Genomic DNA, 24,162 nt, shown 5'->3' with positions numbered 1-24,162 from the left:
TTATTATCTTTTTTATTGTCTTTGCCTCTCTATCACATTCTTTTCCTCCCCTTTCCTTCATTTATTCTTTTTCTTCTTCCTATATTCCTCTTTTCCTCAACATCTCTCAGTTTTCCTCTAAACCTCTTCACTACGATGACGTAATAGTAAAGTTTATTTTTGCTACCTCCAGACGATTTCCTTCAGCAACAGTAGGCTCTCGCACTGAAGGGGTTAATGAAGGCTGTATCCAACTTCCCCCCCTACCCGTTCGATGAGAGAGAGAGAGAGAGAGAGAGAGAGAGAGAGAGAGAGAGAGAGAGAGAGTCAGGCTATGGGATTCATTCATTACGTTATTCTTCCTGTTCTTCCTCACATTTCTCCCTCCCTCTTCCCCCCCCCCTTTTTTTTTTCACTTTTTCCGTACACATTCCCCCTATTGCCATCATCATATTTTTTTTTTCTTTTCTTCCCCTCTTTTTCCATACAACTTTAATTCTTAACTCCTGTCTCTTGGTTCCTTTCCTTTCACCATCTTGGGTTTCGCTTCTCAGATTTCTTTTATTCTGCCTTTTTTTCTTTTTCTCTCTTTGTTTCGTTCTTCCGTTTTATTACACACTTTCTCCCTTTTTCTCCCTCTTCTCTTTTTCGTTTCTCACCTTTTTTGTATCTCACATTCTCTTCTTTACTCTTCTTCCATATGTTAATTGCAATTCTCTCTTCTTCCATTTTCGCTTCGTTGGTACATTTTCTCCCTTTTCCTCTCTTCCCTGTCTGCTTTCTTTTTTTTTTTTTTTTTATCTTTTCCTATCTCACTTCTCTTTTATTCTCTTCCCTTTCTCTTCCATATATATATATATATATATATATATATATATATATATATATATATATATATATATATATATATATATATATATATATATATATATATATATATATATATATATATATATATATATATATATATATATATATAATATATATATATATATATATATATATATATATATATATATATATATATATATATATATATATATATATATATATATATATATATATATATATATATATATATATATATATATATATATATATATATATATATATATATATATATATATATATATATATATATATATATATATATATATATATATATATATATATATATATATATATATATATATATATATATATATATATATATATATTATTTTTATTCCACATTCTCTTTTTTTCAGTCATCCCTCCTTTCTTCGTCTCGTGTTTTTGTCTAGCATCCTCTTCCTTTTCTTTCTTCTCCCTCTAAGCTTTAATCCTTCTCTTTGATCCATATTCTCTCTCTCTCTCTCTCTCTCTCTATCATCTCTATTCCCTTATTTTCTCCTTTCTTCTGTCCTCAAGTATTCCCTTCTTCATCTTCCAAACTCATTTCTTCTTTTTTCTCCCTTTCTTTCACTCTCTCATTTTTACTCCATATTTTCTCTTCCTCGTTTCTCCTTTATCTTTCGTCTCAATTTTTCTTATCTCTCCTTCTTCATTTGCTTGTTCGAGGTTCTTTATATGTCATAGTTTTTCTTCTCCTTCCTCCCTCTTCTCTCCTGCTATCCTTTTTATCTCACATCCTCTCCACTTTCTTCCTCTCTTTTTCTTCCTTTATTCTATTTATCGTCTACTCTACATATTTCTTCATTATTTTCTCTCATTCTGCACTTTTATCTCACATTTTCTTACTTTTTTTCATCTGTATCTCTCGCCATTATCGTACATTTTCTCATCTCTTTATTCCCTCTTTCCCTTTTTTTCCTCCTTTTTATTCAGTATTTTTCCTTTTCATCTCTCCTCATCCTCTGCCGTGTCAAATTTCTCTCTCTCTCTCTCTCTCTCTCTCTCTCTCTCTCTCACTCTCTCTCCCTTCACCTTAATCTCCCCTGTCCTTCATTCTCATATCCATAAAATTCCTCCCCACTCTCTCTTTCTCAACCTTCTTTCACCTTCTCCCTTTTTTGCTCTCTTCCTCCCCTATTTGTTCTCCCTCTCGGCTTCTCTCTTTTCTCAGCCTTCTTTCTGATTCTTCTACCACTTCCTCTCTCTCTCTCTCTCTCTCTTTCTCTCTCTTTCTCCTGTATATCCGTTCTTCCCTTATTTTCCTGGATTCGTGTCACTGAAAAGAGGATCGAGAGAGGACAGCGAGAAGGACCATTTAACCCTTTGAGTCTGGGACGTGGTGTTGATGTGGGACGCCTTCATGTGGTGGCAACTCTACTGCCCGGTAATACAAGCGTCCCTCAAGTGTCCCTATCCCCCGAAAGGAGCATGGTGGATTACAAGGACAGGGCAACTTCAGCAAGCAGTACATAGGGTTCACGTGAAGATGAGCCTAAGGTTACTACTACTACTACTACTATTGATCCGGTGACGTAGTTGTTATTCTTGCTACTTTTAGACGATATTATTCAATTTAATAAAGACATCATACTGAAAGGGTTAATCATGTTTGTTTTATTGGAGACGAATCTGTAAGGAGCATGGAATAAGAACGCCGAGAAGAGTACGAAGAGTGATGGGATATACTGAATATTACAAAAAACAAACCAGTGGCAGATGAATGAGAGCAGGGGATAGACGAGAGTGAGGGTCCAGGAAGTAGGTACACGAGGAAGTGGAAAATATACTAAATCGGTGTGGCAAAAGCATGTGTGATGTTGCAAGGGCATAAGAAATTAAGAAAGGAACAACATGGTGGACAAGTGGAAGCAGCAGGAACAGTGGAAGGGAACTGAAAGAAGTGGATGAAGTGGATGCATGAAAGGAGTCTGAATTAAAAAGAAGAGGGAATATCTTAAGAAGGTGAAGGTTGTAAAAAGATTAGGGAATGAAGTGGGTATATGAAAAACGAAATAATGGAAAATTCTTCAGAAAACAGGAAATTGCTTTGGAAAGAGGTGCCTAAGTGTAAGAACGAACATGAGGAAACCTGTGAAACTGCAGGGGATGACAATGGAAGAATGTTACCAAATGGAGGAAGTAAGGAAAATATTATTCCGAAAACTGACGAAGGTGAATGGCGAGAGCAAAGCGGTAGCAAATAGGATTGGATCGAGCGGTGCACAAGAAGGGAATATTGTATCTAAGAATGTGTCAAAACGCAAGTGAGGAAGAGTGTTGTGAAAACGTTGCAAGACTAGGACGGCACGATAAAAAACTATAAAACATATCGTGTTTGTTTCTAGGAAATATATTGAAACAAAACGGACGTGTGGTGTTGTGCAGCGGAGTGGAAGAAGCTGGGATTGTAGCTCTGCGTAAATGTAAACAAGTCAGAACTGAAAGATATCTGGTAAAACGTGAGAAGCACAGTACGATATTTATGACAGCTGTTGATCAGGAAAAGAGCACACTACTAGGTGAAGAGATTTATTATTGAAGGTTTTACGTGTGTAGCGGTAGTGTGGCAGGGAAGCTGATGAATTTCGTAAAGATTTATGAAAGATGTGGGGCATGCGTAAGAGCTGACTGACGTTCGAGTGGGCAATATAAGGGTGTGTGATGTCACCATGGTAGATCAATATGCTTAACATTAAATAAATAAAATGAAGAACGTAATCACTAATCTTATTCGTTTTCTTCTCCTTTATACCTCTTAGTCTCTCGAAACTTTCTATGTTTATTTTCACTCAATTTATGTCTCACGTTTCTTATTTCTATCTGAGTTATTACTTTCCTATCACCTTATTCTTTACTTAAATCTTTACTAAAATCTTCTCCCCATTTCCTTCATCCTTTCCCTTTCCTTTTTTACCTCCCTCTATTCGCTCTATTATTTGTCTCTACTTCCCTCTCCTCTGTTTCTTCTGTCTCTTCCTTTAACTCCTCATTCTCTTCTCTTCCCCCCTCTCTCTCTCTCATTAGCTATTTTCAGCCGCCAATGTGGTGTTGAACATGTCCTAATTCCTTCCCCCACCCTCCCCTCACCTCTCTCTCTCTCTCTCTCTCTCTCTCTCTCTCATTTTTCTTTCCTTCCTTTACCCTTCTCATTCTTAACATCCTTTCAATTTTCTTCAGTATTTCTCTGTACAACATTTATTATTTCTCAGTCTGCTTCTAATTCTCACTTCCTTTTTGGATTTTGTTCCTTTTCCTCTAGATTTTTCGTTTTCTCTTGTCCCTCTTTTTCCTGAATATTTTCTGTCAGTTTCCCTCCTCTCTTTTTCTCTTCCTGCCTCATTCACCATATTCTTTATTCCTCTCTCTCTCTCTCTCTCTCTCTCTCACACACACATACACACAATTGCTCTTGTTTTTCTCGGATTGTCTTTATTTCCTTCTTCTTGAGGCTTTTAGTGTTCTCTCCTTTCTCCATTTTCCAATCTTTCTCTACAGTGTTCTCTCTCTCTCTCTCTCTCTCTCTCTCTACCATTATATATTTTCCCTTACCTATCAGGCTTTTCCAATTCCGCTTCCTCTTTTTCCTCTCCATCTTCTCTCTTCCTCTTGCATCTCGTCCATTTTCTGCACCTCCCATTTACTCGTATTCACTCTGGATTTATATTTTTTTGTCTTCGTAATTCTTTCTTTGTTAATTTAATGTTTTCTGTTTCATTTCTCTCTTATTTTCCTGACAATTTTTTTTTTACTGTCAACCCGTCCTTTAGTTTCTATCCTCCTTTCTTTTTTCAAGTTCTTTCTCTTATTTTTCTGGGTCTTTCCTTTCACTCTTCCTCTCTCCTTTATGCATAGTTTCTGCCTTCCCTGTCAGTCATCTTGGTTTCTTTTCTACTCTCGCATGTTTTCCTTATTCCTCCTCCTTCTTCTTTATTCACCTTTCTCTCCCTCCTCCTCCCTCCTTTTATTCACCTTTCTCTCCCTCTTCCTCCTTCCTTGTATTCATCCTTCTCTCCCTCCATCTTCCTTTAGCATTCTGCATCTTCCTGCTTATTTCACCTACTCCTTCTAACTTTTACTTTTTTCATATTTTATCGGTTTGACTCTTCCTTATTGTCCTCTTCTCTTCCCTTTCCAACTTGGCTCTCTTTCTCCGTCTCTTCTGTCATGTTGTATACTTATTTTCATTTTCCTTCTTTTGCTATTCACTCTCGTTCCTTTGCTCTTTTATTTTCTTATGTTCCCCCTTTACTTCCCTCATTCTTCTCTTCATCCCCTCCGGGTATCTTAAGCCATTGATTTTTATCAGCATGATTCACTTCTCTCTCTCTCTCTCTCTTTCTCCCAAATCCCTCCTGCACTTGTTCCTTCCCTTTCTCTTCCCTTTTCCATATTCTCTCTTCCCCCCCCCCAACATTCCCTACCATATTCTCCTCCCTCCTTCCCTTTCTCTTCATTTCCTCTCTCCCTACCTTCCAGTTCCTCTCTCCACTCACTTCCTCTCTCCCTACCTTCCAGTTGCTTTCTCCACTCCTTTCCTCCCTCTCTCCTCCCCTCTCCTCTCCTTCGACCCTCCCCATTCTGTCTCTCTTCTTCCCATTTCCTCTATCCTGCTTCTCCCTCACTCCTCATCTCCTTTCCTCTTTCCTCTTGAGTGTCTCCCTTCATTCATCACCATCCTCAAAGTCTGTCTCTTCCTCTGTATTCCCTACCATTACCCCTCCTTCCCTCCTTTTTTTCTCCCTCCCTCCCTCCTTCCCAATTCCCTCCTGCACTTGTTCCCTCCCTCACAAAAAACGGTTAGTTGTGTTGACTGAGTATTTTTGTGTCCCTCTCCCCCCCCCCTCTCTCTCTCTCTCTCTCTCTCTCTCTGCCAGGCCGCTTGTCTGTAGTCTGTCAATCTTTCAATATTTGCTTTGGTGTGTGTGTGTGTGTGTGTGTGTGTGTGTGTGTGTGTGTGTGTGTGTGTGTGTGTGTGTGTGTGTGTGTGTGTGTGTGTGTGTGTGTGTGGTCAGTATCTTTGTTGTATTTGTGTTTCTCTTTGTGTGTATGTTTATATTATATCCGCGAATTCTGACGCAATTATGTTCAAAAATGATAAATTAAAAAAACACTAAATCATATCAAATTGCATACTAAGAATATTTATTTCGTAATGCATAAATATTAACTAATAACATTGGAACTCTCCGTATTTCCCCTCCTCCCCCAACCCTTCATTCTAGCTTCTTCTCTCCCTCCCTCTTTCCCTCCTTCTCCCTTTATTTCATACTGTTCTTTCATTGCCAACTCCTCCATTCATTCTACCATCTTATTCCACTCCTCTTCCTAACTCCCCCTACTTCTCTTCCCCACCTATCATCCCACACTGTCCCTCCCCTACCTATTTCCCCATTTACTCCCCTCCATTCCTCCTCCCCCTCATTTCCCTCTCCTCTTCTTCCCTCAGTCTTCCTCTCCTTTTCATCTTATGAACCTCCCCATTTCTCCTTCCTTCTCCTAACTTCCATTTTTTCTCATTCCATCTTCCCTGCTAACCCCTTCCTCTTGTATCCTCTACTGTCCCTTCTTACTTCCTCCCTTCCTCCCTAACCCTTACTGCTTCCTCCCTCCCTTCCTCCCTATTCCTTGTTCCTCCCTCTCTTCCTCCTCCCCTCTCCACCTTTCCCCGGACACCTGATGTTGAAAAATGAGTCTACAATGTTAAGCTGTGACCCACACTTCAGAGTTCCCAACGTGGCACATTACGGAATCGACAGTATTAGCTTGCACACACACACACACACACACACACACACACACACACACACACACACACACACACAAAGAAGGGGGAGGGGGAGCATCGCAGGTCTGATACATACTTCTACATGCCTGAAGTTTTCCACGTGTAACCTGAAGTTTCCTCTTTCCCTCATTATTTAAAATTCTCAGTATATACAAATTCTGCTTTCTTTTATGCTTGGAAAATAAGGTCGGTGACTATTTTTCCTGTTATTTTTCTCTCAATAGTTAAAAATTTCCTCAGACTTTTTATTAGTAAGAAAGCGATGACTGATTTTATATTCTTTCCCTGATATTTATTTGGCAATCAATTATTCACTCACTCAATCAATCAATCAATCTACATACATATATACATACATAATAAAGGCATATACACATACATACATACATACATTTATAAGCGTACATATATAAGAATACATAAATACATACAGGTAGGTGGGTAGAATAGACAGATATATACAATTTTTCCGATGTGTACAAAGTTATCTGTTAATCTGTATATCTATCTAATGACTGCTGCTGCATTCTATTTACTCCTGTCCCGTCTTGAGCACCTGTCCTTCCTCCTCCTCATTTCCCTCTACTCTTATTCAGTCTCCATCTCCCCATTCTCCCCTGTCCTCTTCCTCTCCCTCTACTCTTATTCCATCTCCATCTCCCCTACCCTCTTCCTCTCCCTCTACTCTTATTCCATCTCCATCTCCCCTATCCTCTTCCTCTCCCTCTACTCTTATTCCAACTTCATCTCCCCTTCCCTCTTCCTCTTATTCCATCTCCATCTCCCCCGTCCTCTTCCTCTCCCTCTTTTTCTCTCCCTCTCTCCCTTCTTTTCCTCCTTCCCTCAGAGACCCCATGTCCAGCAGTGAGTCTACAATGTTTATCCGTGACCCAAACTCCCTAACACCTGAGTTCCATGCTTGTCAAATTTAGGAATCGACACACTATTTGGCTTTGTCTCACCTGAGAAAAAGGTTGAGTAAAAAAAGAATAATAGTCAAAATTGCGCGCACACACACACACACACACACACACACACACACACACACACACTTGAACTGACAGTATTAATTATATTCACATATTCACCTGGCTTTTCTTCGTTAGATTTAAAGAGAAAGAGAGAGAGAGAGAGTAAAAACAACGTGTGATACAAAATTCTGCATGCCTAATAATTTCTACGCGAACTCCTGTATTTTTTTTTTCTTAATACTTTTAGTCAGTTTTCTTACATGCTGGAAAAAATTGTCTGAAGCTATTTTTTCCCGCAGTTTTTTTTTTTCTCATTGTTTAGAAATTTCCTCTGCAGTAGATTTTCTTTCTAGTTAGAATAACGATGACAGTTATTTTACAATTTGCCTCCACAGTATTTTTCTTTTTAAATCTCCTCATGCACAAAGTTTTCTATCTGTATCTATCTGTCAATCTGTCTATCCATCTCTCTATCTAACTACTAATCTATTGACTGACATCTCATCCTGTGAAAAATGGCAAGGACAAAAGAACCTCCAGATGTTCCTACTCAGTAACGACCCCTCTTCCCACGACACTAAACCTTTCCTCACGGCTCACATACCCTCTTATCTTAGTCTCTCTGCCTCGTTTTCCTTCTCCCTCGCCTTCTTCGTAATCACCATAATGTAGCCAAATTATTATGCTACGAAAGATATTACAGAGAGTGTATTTTAGATTCTTATGCCTGGGTGGTACAGTAGGTTACGGGGCTTTAACCAAGCAAGTCCAGTATGGGTTTATTGTTCACACTCCGTAAAGAGGGGATGGTCACCCTTACCTTAAATGCGGGAAGTGTGTAGCCCAGCCAAAGCCCCAACTATCTTGATGGGGAAAAACGGATTAGGCGATAGATGGGTATACTGTGATTAGAAAACAGACAGGTATATTAAGATTAGAAAATGGATAGGTATACGAGTAGGCTATAGTAAGCAAACTTCCTACCGACACCAGATTTCTGTTGGAAAAAAAAAAAAAAAAAAATTGAAGTGAGGGCATTCTCCTTTACGGCCTTTTTTTTATCTGTTGATGTGAGGGAACATCTCACTGAGACGAAATTCTTATGTCTGGAAAGAAACTGCAGTATTTTTTCTTTTTTTAAAGCAATTTCTGTTTCTCAGAGTACACATCTTTTACTTTGGCCATTAATAAAATTTATAACTGCTATGCTGGGATATAAATTCAGTGACTAATTATCATCAAGGAATTTTCTTTTTTCTTTCTTTTTCTTTTTTATCTTAATGTGTACAGATTTTCTAGTTTACTCAAATATTTTGGTCACAAGTGGAGGAAGTAGGTACACTTACGGTATATATATATATATATATATATATATATATATATATATATATATATATATATATATATATATATATATATATATATATATATATATATATATATATATATATTGTATATCATCATCACCATCATTATCAACCGTTGTGGTCCACTGCAGGACCGGCCTCTCCCTACCGAAGCAGGGACGATACAGCCAATGCATCTCTACCTAGAGGCTTAGGCTGTCTGGTAGAGACTGTATGTAGGGTGATAAGTGCTTGTGAGTGTGACTGTAGTTTGTAGTGGCTTTGGATGTGTGTGTAGTCTGTGAACCAAATGTAATAGGCCAGCTTTAAGCCGACTGGGTGCAAGCATACTAGTATGCGACACTGGTTCAACCACAGCACCCCTTGTGTCCGCCAAAGTAGCAAGTGACTTGGTGAACGCTTCCCAAAGTTTTTACAACTCTGGCGGGAGGCGAACCCGCGCTCACAAGCGTGCGAAACGCACACTTTCATATATATATATATATATATATATATATATATATATATATATATATATATATATATATATATATATATATATATTGTGTGTGTGTATATATACATATATATATACACACACACATTGTGTGTGTGTGTGTGTGTGTGTGTGTGTGTGTGTGTGTGTGTGTGTGTGTCCAGGCTTCTCGAAACGAACGGATCTTAAATTTGGCTGTCAGCTATCTTTTTTTTCTTTCCGGGGGAGGGTCCAATTTTGCAGGCTTCTGGCCTTTGCTTCATTCTTTCTTATATGTTATATATATATATATATATATATATATATATATATATATATATATGAATGTATGTATGCATGTATGTATCAGTTGATACAAATTTTCAGTAGGCTAACCACATTTCTGTTCGGAAAAATGGCAGTGACTGTTACTCTTCACAGCATTTTCTGCCATTGCCTCTGTACAAATATACGGTATATATTTTTTGTATTCGTAACCAAACTGTTTTTCAACTGTCCGATAGCAGAGTCTGTGACAGTATTTTTTCACGGTATTTTTCCTCAGTTTTTACGAATTTTCCAGCGTCACAGTATATACATTTTTTTACTTGCCGAAAGTAATTATACTATTTTATTAGTTTGAAAAGGTTGAGGAAAGGTATTTAGTCATTGCTGTATATATATTGTAAATTGTAAACATTATATATATATATATATATATATATATATATATATATATATATATATATATATATATATATATATATATTATATACATATATATATATATATATATATATATATATATATATATATATATATATATATATATATATATTGTGTGCTTATACCACGAGATTCTAAAGGCATTTGTAAACATACTCTTAACTGCTGATTTATAAAGAATATCTGAAATAAAATATAAATATATCATGAAATAAAAAGGGCTCATGCCAAAATATACTGTGACTGTGAAATACGTATAACTATATTTAGAAATGATACACTCGTTCTCATATACAGTATACTGTATAGTGAAATGCTGTAAATGACGTGTATGAAAACAGCCAATCAAAAAGCAGGAGAGTCATGTGTAAATATAATAAGAACTGTGATACCGGGTTGTAAATATAGTAGTAATTAACAGAGGCATGTTTGTATACATATGCTGTGAAATCTACTACAGTGGTTTATAAGGATGGTGTGAAATGCGTGAAAATCTTGTGTAAAATGTGAAAGAGTTTGGTGTGAATCTAGTGTGAAATGCATCGCGTCCGTGAGATATACTGCATCAGGGGACAACTTCAACATTTATGATCCATTGGGGGTCAAACGAGGTCATACGCTCGCTGGCATGCTGTGAAGGGTGAGGGGGATGAGGGGGAAGGACAGGGGAATGAGGGAGATGTGAGGGAAGGGGGATGAGGGAGGGGTAGGTGGGCAGATAGGGCATGAGGTGCAACTGAGGATGAGGAGAGTTGACAGTAGGAGAAAGAAGTGAGGCATAGGGGAAGAATGAGAGGGAGTGAGACTGCGCGGTGGAAGGTCAGCCATGAGGAGAGGACAGGGAGAGGTGAGGGTAGGGGAAATGGAAATGGAAGTTGTGGTAGGGGTGGAGATAGGGTGGGGTAAGGTGAGGAGGGCTGGAATATGGATTGGGGAGGGAGAAAGAGGTAAAGATAGCTGGGAGAAACGGGGAGCTGGAGAGGGGAGGAAAAGCTGGGTGGTGGTGAGCGATGGAGATGAGGTTGGGGAAGGGGAGAGGACGGGCAGCGGAGAGAGTGGAAAACAAGAGAGACTTAAGGTGGGAAAAGTTGGTGTGTGGATAGGGGAGGAGGTGATGAGGACAGACAGAACAGGGGAAGAGGAGGAGAGATGGGAAGAGCTGAAGGAAGGTGTGGGGGGAGAGGGATAAGAGTGAGGAGACAGACGTGGGGGAGACAGGAGGGGCTGGGGGGAAGGGGGGGAGACAGAGAAGAAAATAGAGGCAAGAGGTAAAGGGGGAGATAGGGAGAGAAAGAGAAATAAGGTGAAGGAATGGTGAGGGAAGGAGAGCAGTAAGGATGAGGAAATGGAGGTGAAGACAGGAGGGAAGGTGGGAGATAAAAGAGGAAGCAGAAGGAAGGGGTGAAGAGTGAGATGGTAGAGAGAAGGTGGGGAGAATGACAGATGGGGAGAGGGAGGGAAATATTGAAGCGAGGAAGGGAGAACATGGGGGCAAGGAGTGGAGAAATGGGGGTGGGGAATAGGGGGTAACAGTAGAAAAATGGGGTTGGAGAGAGAGAGAGAGAGAGAGAGGATATAAAACATATCATCACATGGAAGAGGTTAATGCTCTATATAACAAAAAGCTCCAAAGTCCAAGAGATCCACCCTTTCAGTATGGCAGGGTGATTTTTTTTTTTTTCAATCGATTTTCTATAGCTTTGGGTGCCTTTCTGGGTTTCGGTAAAAATATTCGTTCATTATTGCCAGTTTTTTTTTTTTTCACTCTCTCTCTCTCTCTCTCACACACACACACACACACACACACACACACACACACACACACACACACACACACACCATTCCCCTGAGTGTAACCTGCTTCATTACTGTCCATCTCTTGCTACCCTCTTATCCCCCTCCTCTCGTCCCTCCCCTCACCTCTATCTCTTTCCACTCCACTCCTAACTCCCCTCCCCTGCCTTACCTCTCAATTAACCTCCCCCTGTTCCCTCACTCTCCTTCCCCACCTCATCCCCCTCAGTCTTCTCTCACCCTATCGAGTCTGGGAAAAAAAAAAAAAAAAAAAAAAAGCAGTCTACTATCCCAATGGTCGTGGGTTCGAATTTCGGCTGGGACAGGGAACAGTTTAAAGAATTTTAGTTTCGTTAAGGTAAGCATGTCACAAAAACATCCCCACTACTATCAATACACCTATCCTGTACGGGACAGCCCTAGCATTCACTCGTATTCAGTATGGACGGAGGGTGTTAGCGATGAAGTGGTGACATGTGGAGGTGTATGATATGTGGGAAGACTATTTAGCCTCAGGGGGACGGACACTAAGTCGTACACACAAATCTATCTATCTGTTTACCTATCTATCTATCTATCTGTCTATCCATATATCCTCATTCCCCACCTCTCCTTCTACATCCCCTCCCCTGAGCATCTCTATCCCCGTCTTCCTTGTATAACTTCTCACTCTCTATTCCTCCTTTTCCCCTCTCCTCTCCCCTCTACTCTCCGGCACCTCTATCTCTGTCTCCCCTTTGTTGCTCCCCATCCTCATTCTCTCCCCTCTTCTCCTCTCCCTCCTTTCCCTTACCCCTTACCTACTCCTTACCTCATCAACGACAAACCACTCCTACTGCTGAACAAAATCATCTTCACAGTACCCAAAATAAATTAGGAAGGACTTCTGCCGTTGTTAGAGAGCTACTATAATCTTTTCACTTTAACTCGGCTTAAAACTGCCATATCTCCACCCTGAATAACAAGTCGCAACAAAAGATTAATGTTAGAATATGATGCCTGTCATGAAGAAGTGCTATGAAAAGTATGCTGAACCATAGAATGATCTTACTCTGCCATGCGAAATAAGCCGCAGAAGGACGAAAATCCGGGCCAAGTTAAGGTGAAAGAAGTACCACATAGAAACTGCTCTCAACCCTAAGATAACATGAGGCTACCTTTAAGATGAAGAAAGTCGTCTCCCGGTTACACGAAAAATAAAGTTAAGATTTCTCACAGTCAGACAAGGTTAATGGGGACTGTTTCTGCCACTCCTACGCTAAACACTCGTAGACTCTGGCAGCAGCGAATCAAAACAATATATTATTTCTAACACTATAATCCTTCTCTCCCCTTCACCCTTCGAACGCCTTGGTTGGACATGATTTTCGCGGCAGATGGAGAGAAATACGAAGTGTGGAGGCCCTAGGAATAAATCATTTTGGCACTATCAGGAATATGTAAAATAGTTTAAGATTTCTCACTTCAGTTTTCCTTCTCCTTCCCTTTCAGAGGCTAAGGTTATATGGACGGAAGGGCACCATCTTAGCTCCGGGTGACGAGAAATAAACAGTATGGAGGTACCCACGTTTATTTTCTTTAATTTTCTCACTTTTATTTTTCTTTCCCTTCCCCACCAGACGCTATGGCTGAACAGACGGAAGGACGGAAGGGCATCATCTTCGCTATGTATGACGAGAGATAAACAGTTCGTGGGTAGTTACTTTAATATTCCCACTTTAATATTCTTACCTAAATTATCTCACTTTTTGCTCACTTTAATTTGCCCTTCCCTTCCTCACCAGACGCTATGGCTGGACGGACGGAAGGGCATCATCTTCGCTATGGGTGACGACGTGTTCACGGAAAACCCGCGAGTCAGCGTGCATCACTCGCTGGTGAAGGGCGTGCAGGCGTGGGTACTGACCATCGCCAGGGTGCAGCCGGAGGACGCTGGCAAGTACATATGCCTACTCAACACACCCAAGCCCCTGAGGAAGTACTACGAACTCAAGGTGGTCGGTGAGTACGATTATAAGACTGAAATTACACACACACACACACACACACACACACACACACACACACATGATCTCCAGTCTTTCAAACGCAGTGTGTCCAGGCATCTCGAAATGAACGGATCTTGAATTTGGCTCTCTTTTGTATTGTTCTTGTTTTTCTTGGAAGGAACGGTTTGCGGGCTCCTGGCCTTTGGTTCTTTCTTCCTTGCATAAAACGCACGCACACACACACACACACACACACACACACACACACACACACACACACACACACACACACACACCGCTCGCTGGTGCAGTGGTAACGTTCTCGCTTGCCAACTGGTGGAAGGGAGTTCGCGCCTCGCTCAGGTTGCGAAAAGTTTCACTGACAAAGTGGGTGGTTACTGTCCCCCTTGAGCAAGGGGACGGGTGTGTGCGTGTGTGAAGGTCACAGCCTTGCCCTTAGATCGGACTATATGAGCTCTCAGCTCCCTTCCGGGAGGGTAAAAGCTGACGATTACAACCATCAAGTGATCCTGATCGACCCGGTGAATTGCAAATAAGTCGGAAAATACAATCATACGTTGGAAATTATAAAATGGGGGGAAAATGAAACAGGAAGAAGAAAAATGAAATAAGTCGATAAATACAATAATAAGCTGAAGAAGAAAAAAAAGGAGAGCATGAAATTAAAAGTGTCTGCTTCCTGGAAATTACAAAAAAGGAAAAAAAAATCTGAAAGGAAAGACTATCTATTTTGTTGAAATTCCAAAGAAAAAGTCATTGGATGAGTAATTTCTTCTCGGAAATTATAAACATGGAAGAAAATGAAGTTATGATACTATCTTAGCTCACAAGGATGTACCATGTGGGAGAATTGGGGAGGAGGGGAGAGCAAACGAGGGAGAGAGAAGGGGAAAGAATTTTGGAGTGGGGAGAGGCTGGAAACAAGTGAGGATGGAAGGCAACGGGGAGGGGAAGGGTGAGGGGGGGGGAAGGGTGAAGGGGAACTGGTAGACAGAATGGGCGAGGGTTATGAGGGATGAGAATGGATGATGGATCAGGGAGAGACGACAGAGAGAATGGGGAAGAAAGATTTTAAAAAATACTAAGTGAAGAAACTGATGTCGGGGAGAGTGGAGAAACTATAAAAAAAATAAAGTAAGCATATCTACACTCCTAAGAAAGTCCTGCCATCTTAGTGCTTGGTGAAAACATAGGATAATGGGGGGAGAATGGGTGTGAGGGATGGGGTAAAGAATGGCAGAGAGAATGCGTGTGAGGCATGGAGAAATGAATGGTAGAGAGAATGGGCATGAGGGATGGGATAAAAGAATGGGGAGAAAATGGATGTAAGGGATGGGGAAAAAGAATGGCAGAGAATGGGTGTGAGGGATGGGGAAAAAGAATGGGGCAGAAATGGGTGTGAGGGATGAGGAAAAAGAATTGGGAAGGAATGGGTGTGAGGGATGGGGAAAAGAATGGCAGAGAGAATCCGTGACGGGGAATCAGAAAAGAGAATGGGAAGAAAATTGACCTGGAAAGGATAAAGGAAAAACGAAAAACAGTAAGAGAGTCTGATGCCTAAGAGGATATACTGGAGGGTCAACGATGTGGGAGAGGACATGTAGCAGGGGGAGAATGGGGAGTAAAATGGTGTGGGGTGAGGGAGAAAAAATGGGGGGGAAATGGGTTTGAGGAATTGGGAATGAAAGTTTGATTCTATGGATGGGGGGGGGGAGAGAAATGATGTGGGGAGAGAGAGAATGGAAATGGGTGGAAATGGGTTTGAGGAACTGGGAAAGAGTAGGGTTTTATGGAAGTGGGGGTATGGGAAATGCGTGTGGGTGTTGGTAGAAGGAATTTGGATGTGGAAAGAAAGAAAAAAAGAAGAAACGAAAGAAAGAATGAACCAATCCTTTACAATCCGTGTGGGAGGGGACGAGCCAAGAGTACCGTTGAGCCAAGAGTGTCGTAGAGCTAAGAGTACCGTAGAGCCAAGAGTACCGTAGAGCCAAAAGTACCGTAGAACCAAGAGTACCGCAGAGCCAAGAGTATTCGGAGAGCCAAGAGTACCGTAGAGCCATGAGTACCGCAGAGCCAAGAGTACAGCAGAGCTAAGAGTACCGTTGAGCCAAGAGTACCGAACAACCAAGAGTACCGTAGAGCAGATCAGGGGGGGCGTCGGACACTACCCTACGTCTCCTCTTTGCACCTCTTTGATTTGAAACAAGAGGCCGTAGCACATTTCCTTCTCCGACTTGACTTTTCTACCACTGTACTACCGAGAGAAAGATGACAGTGGATTAAAAAAAGGAAGGGAGGAAAAAAGGGAAAATTTTGAGAGAGAGAGAGAGAGAGAGAGAGAGAGAGAGAGAGAGAGAGAGAGTCTGATAACAAGGAGGTGAAAGACAAGCCTGCTATAACCTTTCCGAAGCCAGAGTCCCCTGTGGGTTGAGGAGGAGGAGGAGGAGGAGGAGGAGGAGGAGGAGGAATGTGACGAGTACGACGGAGGGGAGGGGACAGGGGATAAATGGAGAAGAACAAAGGAACAGCAAGGAAATGTAAGTGTGGGTAAGGGGAAGGTGGAAGAAGGGAAGGGGAAAGTGAATGGGGGGGAAGACGAAAAAGAAGAGCATGAGGAGAGAAAAGGAAAGGATGAGGGATGGAGAGACAGAGAGGGAGGGAAGGGGAAGGAGAGAGGGAGGGAGGGGGAGAAGGAGGGGGAGGGGGAGAAGAAGGGGGTTGGGGAGGAGCAGGGGAGGGGAGGGGAAGTGGGAGAGGGACTGTGAGAGGAAAGCGTGGAGGAAGAGGAGAGGACTGAGGGAGGAGGGGGAAAGGAAAAGGGACAGGGATAGGGAGGGAAAACGAAAGCGAAGAAAAAAGATGGGGATCACCAGAAACAAAAAAATATGAGGGGAAGAGAGGGGAAAGGGAAGGATAAACAGAGAAAAACAGACGAAAGGGTGCGGGAGGGGGAGGGGAAAAGAAAGGATTTAGGGGAAAGCAGGAAGGGGGAAATGAAAGGAAGTGGTGAAGGGAGAGAATGAGGGAGAAGGGAAGAGATGGAAAAGAGGGATTAATAGTAGGTAAGAAAGATATGGAGGAGAAGGGGAGGGAAGAAGGTAAACACAAATGAGAAGAAAAAAAAAGTGAGAACAGGAGAGGAGAGGAAGAAGAAAAGAGGACTAACAAGAAGAAGAATGGGGAGGAAAAAAGAGGAGAATAGGAGAGACAAGGAGGATAAAAAGTATGGAAAGGCGAGATAAGAGAAGGAAGGGGTAGAAGAGACAGGAGGGAGAAAGGAAGGGGAAGGGAGAAAGAAGTGAGAAAAGAACGAGAGAAAGGGGTGAATAAGGGAGGAGAGTAACGAGAGAAAAAGAGGAAAAGGGCAAGGAGGAAGGTAAGGAGAAGGAGAGCGAGTGAAGGAGAGACAAAGGGAGTGTAAATGTGTAAAAGGGAGTATAAAGGAAAGGAAACAGCAACAGGTCTATTGGTTCTTCGGAGACAGTTTGTGAAAGGGTTGCGTATGACTATGGTATTTATTTTATGAGACTAAGACAAGGCTAAACAAAGAGTAGGGCTCGGAGGAGAAGAGACTGAAATAGGAGTGGAGGGGAGAGAAGGAGAGACGAGGGAAGTAGGGTCGGAGAAGAAGAGATGGAAGCAGGACAGGAGGGGAGAGGAGAGGAGAGGAGAAGAGAGGAGGGGAGTTAAAGAGAAAAAAAAAGAGCCATGAGTAAGCAAGAAGAAATGGGAGCAACTTGGAGGGAAGGAGGAATAAATGGATAACCAAAACAGAAAATAAACACAGTAAAGAGGAAAAGAGAAAAGGAGAGAAAAAGCGAAAAGGAAGCGAACGTATAACTAGAACAAAGGATACAAAACGGTGGGGAAGAGTAAGGGGGGTGAAGGAAGGGAGGGGGAGGAAAAACAGAGTAGGCAATAATGTTGGTAGGGAGGAAAAAGAGGGAAGCATGGTGAAGAGAAAGATTTTGAAACTGTCCGCTGCTAAGATGTAATTTTACCTGTATTTTCACTTCAGAATGTAAACAATAATAGTATCGTAGCAACCCCATTCATAACCACCTAAAGATGTGGATATCAGATGGAACCTTCCGTTAAGTAGCACCACTTTAATAATAATAATAATAATAATAATAATAATAATAAACGATTAAACAGCATTCAGAGAGCGTATACCTCCGCCAACGTCAATTTGAGGCAACTCATATCACCACCAAAATTTAATCAACTCTTCCTTGGCCCATATCCCACACATCCACAAAATTAAATTGAATCCACCAATAACTTTTTAATATGTGCACAAACAGACAAACAGGGGTAAATACAAAACCTCCTCAAACTTTCGTTAGCGGAGGTAACAGTAACACCACCACCACCAACAATATTAATAACCAGAATTACGAAATTTCTGAAGCAATATTCAAAGAACTCCACATTCCACATGATAAACCTTTTATCATTATAAACCTAATATTAAGGGACTTTTGGTATGACTCAAAACTTTTTACGGATTTTGACCTGTGCCCTTAAGATCAAGCTCAAGGTCATGCAAATCATGTTTCCGCATGACCCATTACATTTCCCTCGAGTTTGGTCAAAATCGGCCAAATGCTTTCCTCTTTAGTACTTTCCGGCACGATGCGGCCATTTAGATTTTTCACAATATCTCAAAAAGTATTCGTTGGATCTCAGCATCAATACCCAGGTGCACTAGTATGTGTTGACGAATGGAACATTTGCAAAGCAACTGATTTAGTAGTTTTTGCTGCGCAGGAGAGTAAATACTGAAAAAATAAAAAAGAGGGCGCTTGTGCGGCGCTATTGCTAGGAAAAATGTTCTGTGCCAAGAGAAGCCTGCAACCAAGATACATTACTCGTGAAAATTGTAAGTCTCTATCTCGAACATCTTGGAATACCAGTCTTCTAGATCTCCCTCCCCCCCACACACACAAATAATATCTACAATATCAATAAGAACTCCTCAGAATGTGGAGCTAATAATAATAATCATCATCATCATCATCATCATCATCATCATCAAGCTGCCCCCATATGATTTAATTCAGCTTGAGGATGGAAACAAGCTGTAGCGAAGGGGTTAAACAGACACGTGACTCCTCCAGCTGCAAGTCTCCTCACCTGAATAAAATGGTCTGGTGGCAGCAGGAATAGATCAGACGTCATCGTGGTGAAGTGGTTAAGCAGGTTAGCATATAGAGGAATTTTTAAACTGTATTTCTGCTCTCCACGGACGATTTTCTTCAGCTCCGGAGGCAGACCTGTTGTAATGGTGGGATTATTGAACGCCATACCTTACCCCCTACGAAGTCTCTCCTAAGCTAATTAAAATCGTCTGGAGGCAACAAGAACACACACACACACACACACACACACACACACACACACACACACACACACACACACACACACAAAATCGTGGTCAAGTTATAATCATTAACCCTTTACTATACAACGTCAAGAGATTTGTCGAACTGATGAGGTTAGACACGAACCTTTCAGTAACCCTTTTATATACGAGAGGTCTTTCCTAAATTTATCAAAAACACCAGGGAAAAGCAAAAAAAAAAAAAAAAGTTATATATATCCTTCAATAACTCCTTCGATACAAAATGCCTTACCTAAATTATATGACAGCGTCTGGAAAGAGTAGAAAATAAAATAAATAAAACAGAGAGAAATAAAGCTTGTGATGGTAGTAAGGAGGTTAAAACTAGCTTCAGTGACTCCGGGTACAGATGTGGGAGGATCTCGCATGCAACGATGTGTGCAATGGGCAGTCCTGCTTGCAACACACTGATAATATTGTTCTCGAAATACACTGAGATTAGGTTTTCCATCGCCGCCAGCTCAGGAAGGGAAGGGAAAGATGGAGAGAAGATAAGAGTGATAGGAGATGGGACAGAGTGATAATGGATGGACGACGAGATAAAGAGGAAAAACTGTACGCTTTTTACTGTAACTTGGCCTAAAATTTCAGCCTCATCTTGAATGCTTAGTTGTAGCAGAAGACTGAAAGTAGAATATGATAAAAGTCACAAAGATGTGCCATGGAGAGGATGAGAAGACGTAGACTGTCTTTCTCTGCCACTGAGCTCCATGAACTTAGCTACAAAAAGACGAAAATCTGGGTCAAGTTAAGGTGAAGAAACTATAGTAAAAAGAAAAGGATGGCAAGGGATAGGAGGTGGTATAGGAAAAGAAATGATACTTATGAAAGTGGAAGGAAAAGTAAATAACAGGAAAATGATTAGTTGAGAGCATACCAATGATGGAGAATGAAGGGGAGGAAAAGAGAGGGGAGAGTACTGACATAATGATTAATAAACGTGAGGAGGGAAAGAGAAGGAAGGGGAGATGGAAGGAATGAACTAGTTAATCAAGAAAGCAGCGATGGCGGGGAAGGAAGGAGAGAGAAAGGGGGAAAAGGAAATATGAGAGGAGAGGAAATGGAAGAGGAAGAGGAAAGGTTAGGGGAGGGAAAAGGGGGAACAGGAGGTAATGAGGGTGGTAGGGAAGGGGAGGGAGGGAAGGAAGAGGGAGGGCAAGGACTAATAAAGTACATGTTACGAGCTGGGAAGGTAGGGGAAACAAAGATTGAAGAGACGATACAGACAGGCAGACAAATAGATGGATATACAGATAAATTAGACGCAGGAAGACAGACACACAAGTAGATAAACTGTACCATAGAGAGAGAGAGAGAGAGAGAGAGAGAGAGAGAGAGAGAGAGAGAGAGAGAGAGAGAGAGAGAGAGAGAGATCCTTCCCCTCAGCCCATCCCTCACCTCTCCTACCACCACCAATCCCTTCCTTCACCCTCCCAACACTAAATATGTTCTAACTCTGCTACCAACAAACACATCAGGCCGTGCAGGAGGACTCCTGACACCTCTTCCTTAGCGATTTATCTACCGTTTAAGATTACACAGAGAATAATTTATATGAAGATGGAGTTATGAGGTCAGAATGATGTTTGCTGCCTTTCCTTCTGACCCATTTTACCCAGTGGTCACTATGAATCAGCCACACACACACACACACACACACACACACACACACACACACACACACACACACACACATTCGGCATTCACATTCAGTCTTCGTGGCAGTACTTCCCCAAGGGCGTTGTTGTACCCACGCAGTATATTACGGGCCACATCCACCTTCCCTTCGAGACTTACCGACACCTCTCCAACACAACGATATTTTCTGCATATGCTGCGTTACTCCTTTGTTCCAGGCGCTTGAACAAAATAGTTTGGTGGTAGCTACAATTAAGTGCATCCTCCTCGAAGTAAATTAATGTAACTTAATCTTACTCAAGGAACCCCTGAAGATTGCGGAAAACTTATCATACTGAAGGCATTATATTGCTTTTAACCCCTCACTATGAAAGGCTTCCCCTGGGCTGAATAAAAACAAATGGCGGTTTTAAGAATAAGACGTCATAGGTCATCTTACTGAGACGGTAATTATTGTTGTTTATGTTAGCTTATGCAGTGTATCGATTATGAATTATAAAAGCAAAAATTTACGTGTGAACAATGTCAGTGAATCGAGTAAAAAACTGTGGAGACAGCAAATGTATTTCATGAGAATATTCACTACTTGGGTGCTCTCTTAAACTGAATAAAGTCGTCTCATACCAAAAGGAATATGATGAAAATGACGTCGTCGGGCTGAAGGGATTAAGTTTCATGCATGTATAAGTTAGATCTGAAGTGATTTAACAGGCTCTGATTACTGACTATGCGCCTTGCGATTACTGATACGTGGAAGAAAATGATTTTTTTTTTAATTTTTATTTTTTATTAACTGAGAAGATTGGCAGAGAAATGTGACTGAGTAACGGTACCTTTATTTTGTTGACCTAGAAGTCCTTGTTGTCCTTCTTTCTGTGTGTGTGTGTGTGTGTGTGTGTGTGTGTGTGTGTGTGTGTGTGTGTGTGTATACATTTATTGCCTTCCATGTTATTCATTTTATTATCGACACAGTGTTGATCTGTAATCTGTAAAAAAAAAAAAAAAAAAAAGCAACACAATAATTAATGGTAAGAAAGCAAAATCAATCTCTGAGGAAGGGGTCCTGCGAAATTCCCTAAAGCAAACAAGAACATGGACATAAAAGCGTTTGTGAAGGGTGAAGTGAAGGGAAGAGTTGGTACGGGTTCTCCACTCACTTTCTCCCTTCCCTCAAATCCAAATCTCCTTCCACTCCCTACCACTTCCCACCAGTCCTTCCTCCAATGGTCCTCATTTTCCTCTACTAATTCAGAAACCTCCAGTCCCTCTAAAAAAACTCCAGTCCCTCTCATTTCTCTCCAGTCCCCCTTAATCCACTCCAGTCCCCCTCAATTCCCCCCAGTACCCCCTCAATTCCCTCCGGTCCTCCTCAGTTCCCTCCACGACCCCTCAGTTCCCCCCACGACTCCTCAATTCCCTCCACTACATCCCAGTTCCCTCCAGACCTTCCCTCCTTTGCTGCTCCCCCTCCTGGCTAATTCCAGTCAGGTTCCTCAAAGCACCAGGCCGTAAATGTTATCACTCAATTCTCTCCCCAGCTCATTCCTGCCACCCTCCCCTCCCCTTCTCTCTCCCCTCCCTCCCGCTCCCCTTCTCTCTCCCCTCTCTCCCCCTCTCCGTCTCTCTCCACTCCCCCCGCCTCTCTCTCTCCTCCCCCCTTTCCCTCTCTTTCTCTCCCCACTTGCCCTGAGCACCCAATAAGCTCGTTTATCACCTTCATTCCCTCCCCAGCTCTCTCTCTCTCTCTTTCTCTCTCTCTCTCTCTCTCTCTCTCTCATGCTCCCCCAGTTTCCTATTCACTGCCCTTTTTTCGGATTTATCTATGCCTTTTTACACTCCCATTAATCTCATCTCACTCATATGCTGATTTTTTTTTGTCATTTTTTTCTCCTCCCCTTACACAGCTCTCCCTCATTAGTCTCCAGCTCTCTGCATGCTCTATTTTTTTTAAGGCTGTCTTCAGGGCCATCTCTCTGTCTCTGTCTGTCTGTCTCTCTATCTCTCTCTCTCTCCCTCTGGCTTCCTTAACCATTTTCCTCGTCCCTATCTTTATTTTCCCTTTTCGTCCCATTCTCGTAATCCCCCCCCCTCTCTCTCTCTCTTTCACACACACACACACACACACACACACACACACACACACACACACACACACACACACACACACACATTTCCCTCGTAAGGCAGATTGTCAGAGGGTTTATGGGGGAGGGGAAATTTCTCGACTTTGCTACCTTGTTCTTAAAGTCACTCACCCCTTCGGCCCGAGGACCTCATTTTCGCTTTAATCTCCCTTATTTCAGACGCTTTCACTCATCACAAACCTTCAACTTAAAAAAATCAATCCTTATCTGAAAAAAAAATCGTCTGGAGATAACACGAATAAACCAGTAAAACACACACACACACACACACACACACACACACACACACACACACACACACACACACACATGACGCACGGGAGCACAGCATCTTTCATGTGTGTGTGTGTGTGTGTGTGTGTGTGTGTGTGTGTGTGTGTGTGTAAAAAAATGTTTAGTCTCAGTGAAATTGTCTGGATGATTGTTTTAATAGTATTTTCACTGCCACCTAATTTATTCACCTGTACGAAGGGAAGAGGTTGTGTAGATCAGATATTCATTCTTAGATCTTTAGTGGAAAAGTTTCTAGAGAAGGGAAAGAAGTTGTATGCGGCTTTCGTGGATTTGGAGAAAGCATATGACAGGGTGGATAGACAAGGACTGTGGAAAGTGTTAAGAATATGGAGTAGATGGGAAGTTGTTGAATGCTGTGAAGAGTATGTACGATGGTGCGAAGGCTGCAGTGCGTGTGGATGGTGAACTAAGTGAATTTTTCTCTTTGAAAGCTGGTTTAAAACAGGGATGTGTCATGTCTCCATGGTTGTTCAATCTGTACATGGATGGGGTAATAAAAGAGGTACAAGGTAGGGTAGTGGATGTTGGAGTGGCCCTGGTGAGAAAGGATAGTGTTTGGAAACTCCCTGTACTGTTGTTTGCAGATGATACTGTGTTGTTGAGTGAAGACGAAGGGGAGCTGCAAGGCTTGGTGGATGAGTTTGAGAGAGTGTGTAAGAAACGGAATCTAAAGGTGAATGTAGGGAAGAGTAAAGTGATG

General features: G+C 41.6%; 1 protein-coding gene across 1 annotated transcript in view; it reads left to right on the top strand.

Annotated features, from left to right (window-relative positions):
* The window catches only part of LOC145394002 (protein amalgam-like), a 240,833-nt gene that overhangs the window by 81,814 nt on the left and 134,857 nt on the right, over positions 1–24,162 (top strand). The window contains exon 3 of the mRNA XM_080267973.1: positions 13,755–13,971. Within this exon, the coding sequence (XP_080124099.1) occupies positions 13,755–13,971 (217 nt within the window). The remainder of the gene's footprint in view (positions 1–13,754; positions 13,972–24,162) is intronic.

The sequence above is a fragment of the Coenobita brevimanus genome, chromosome 26 (assembly GCF_032717465.1).
Source record: "Coenobita brevimanus isolate Jiangsu-jjx chromosome 26, ASM3271746v2, whole genome shotgun sequence".
Classification (NCBI taxonomy): Eukaryota; Metazoa; Arthropoda; class Malacostraca; order Decapoda; family Coenobitidae; genus Coenobita; species Coenobita brevimanus.
The sequence above is the reverse complement of the archived record's forward strand: the minus strand, read 5'-3'. Positions and strand labels throughout refer to the sequence as shown.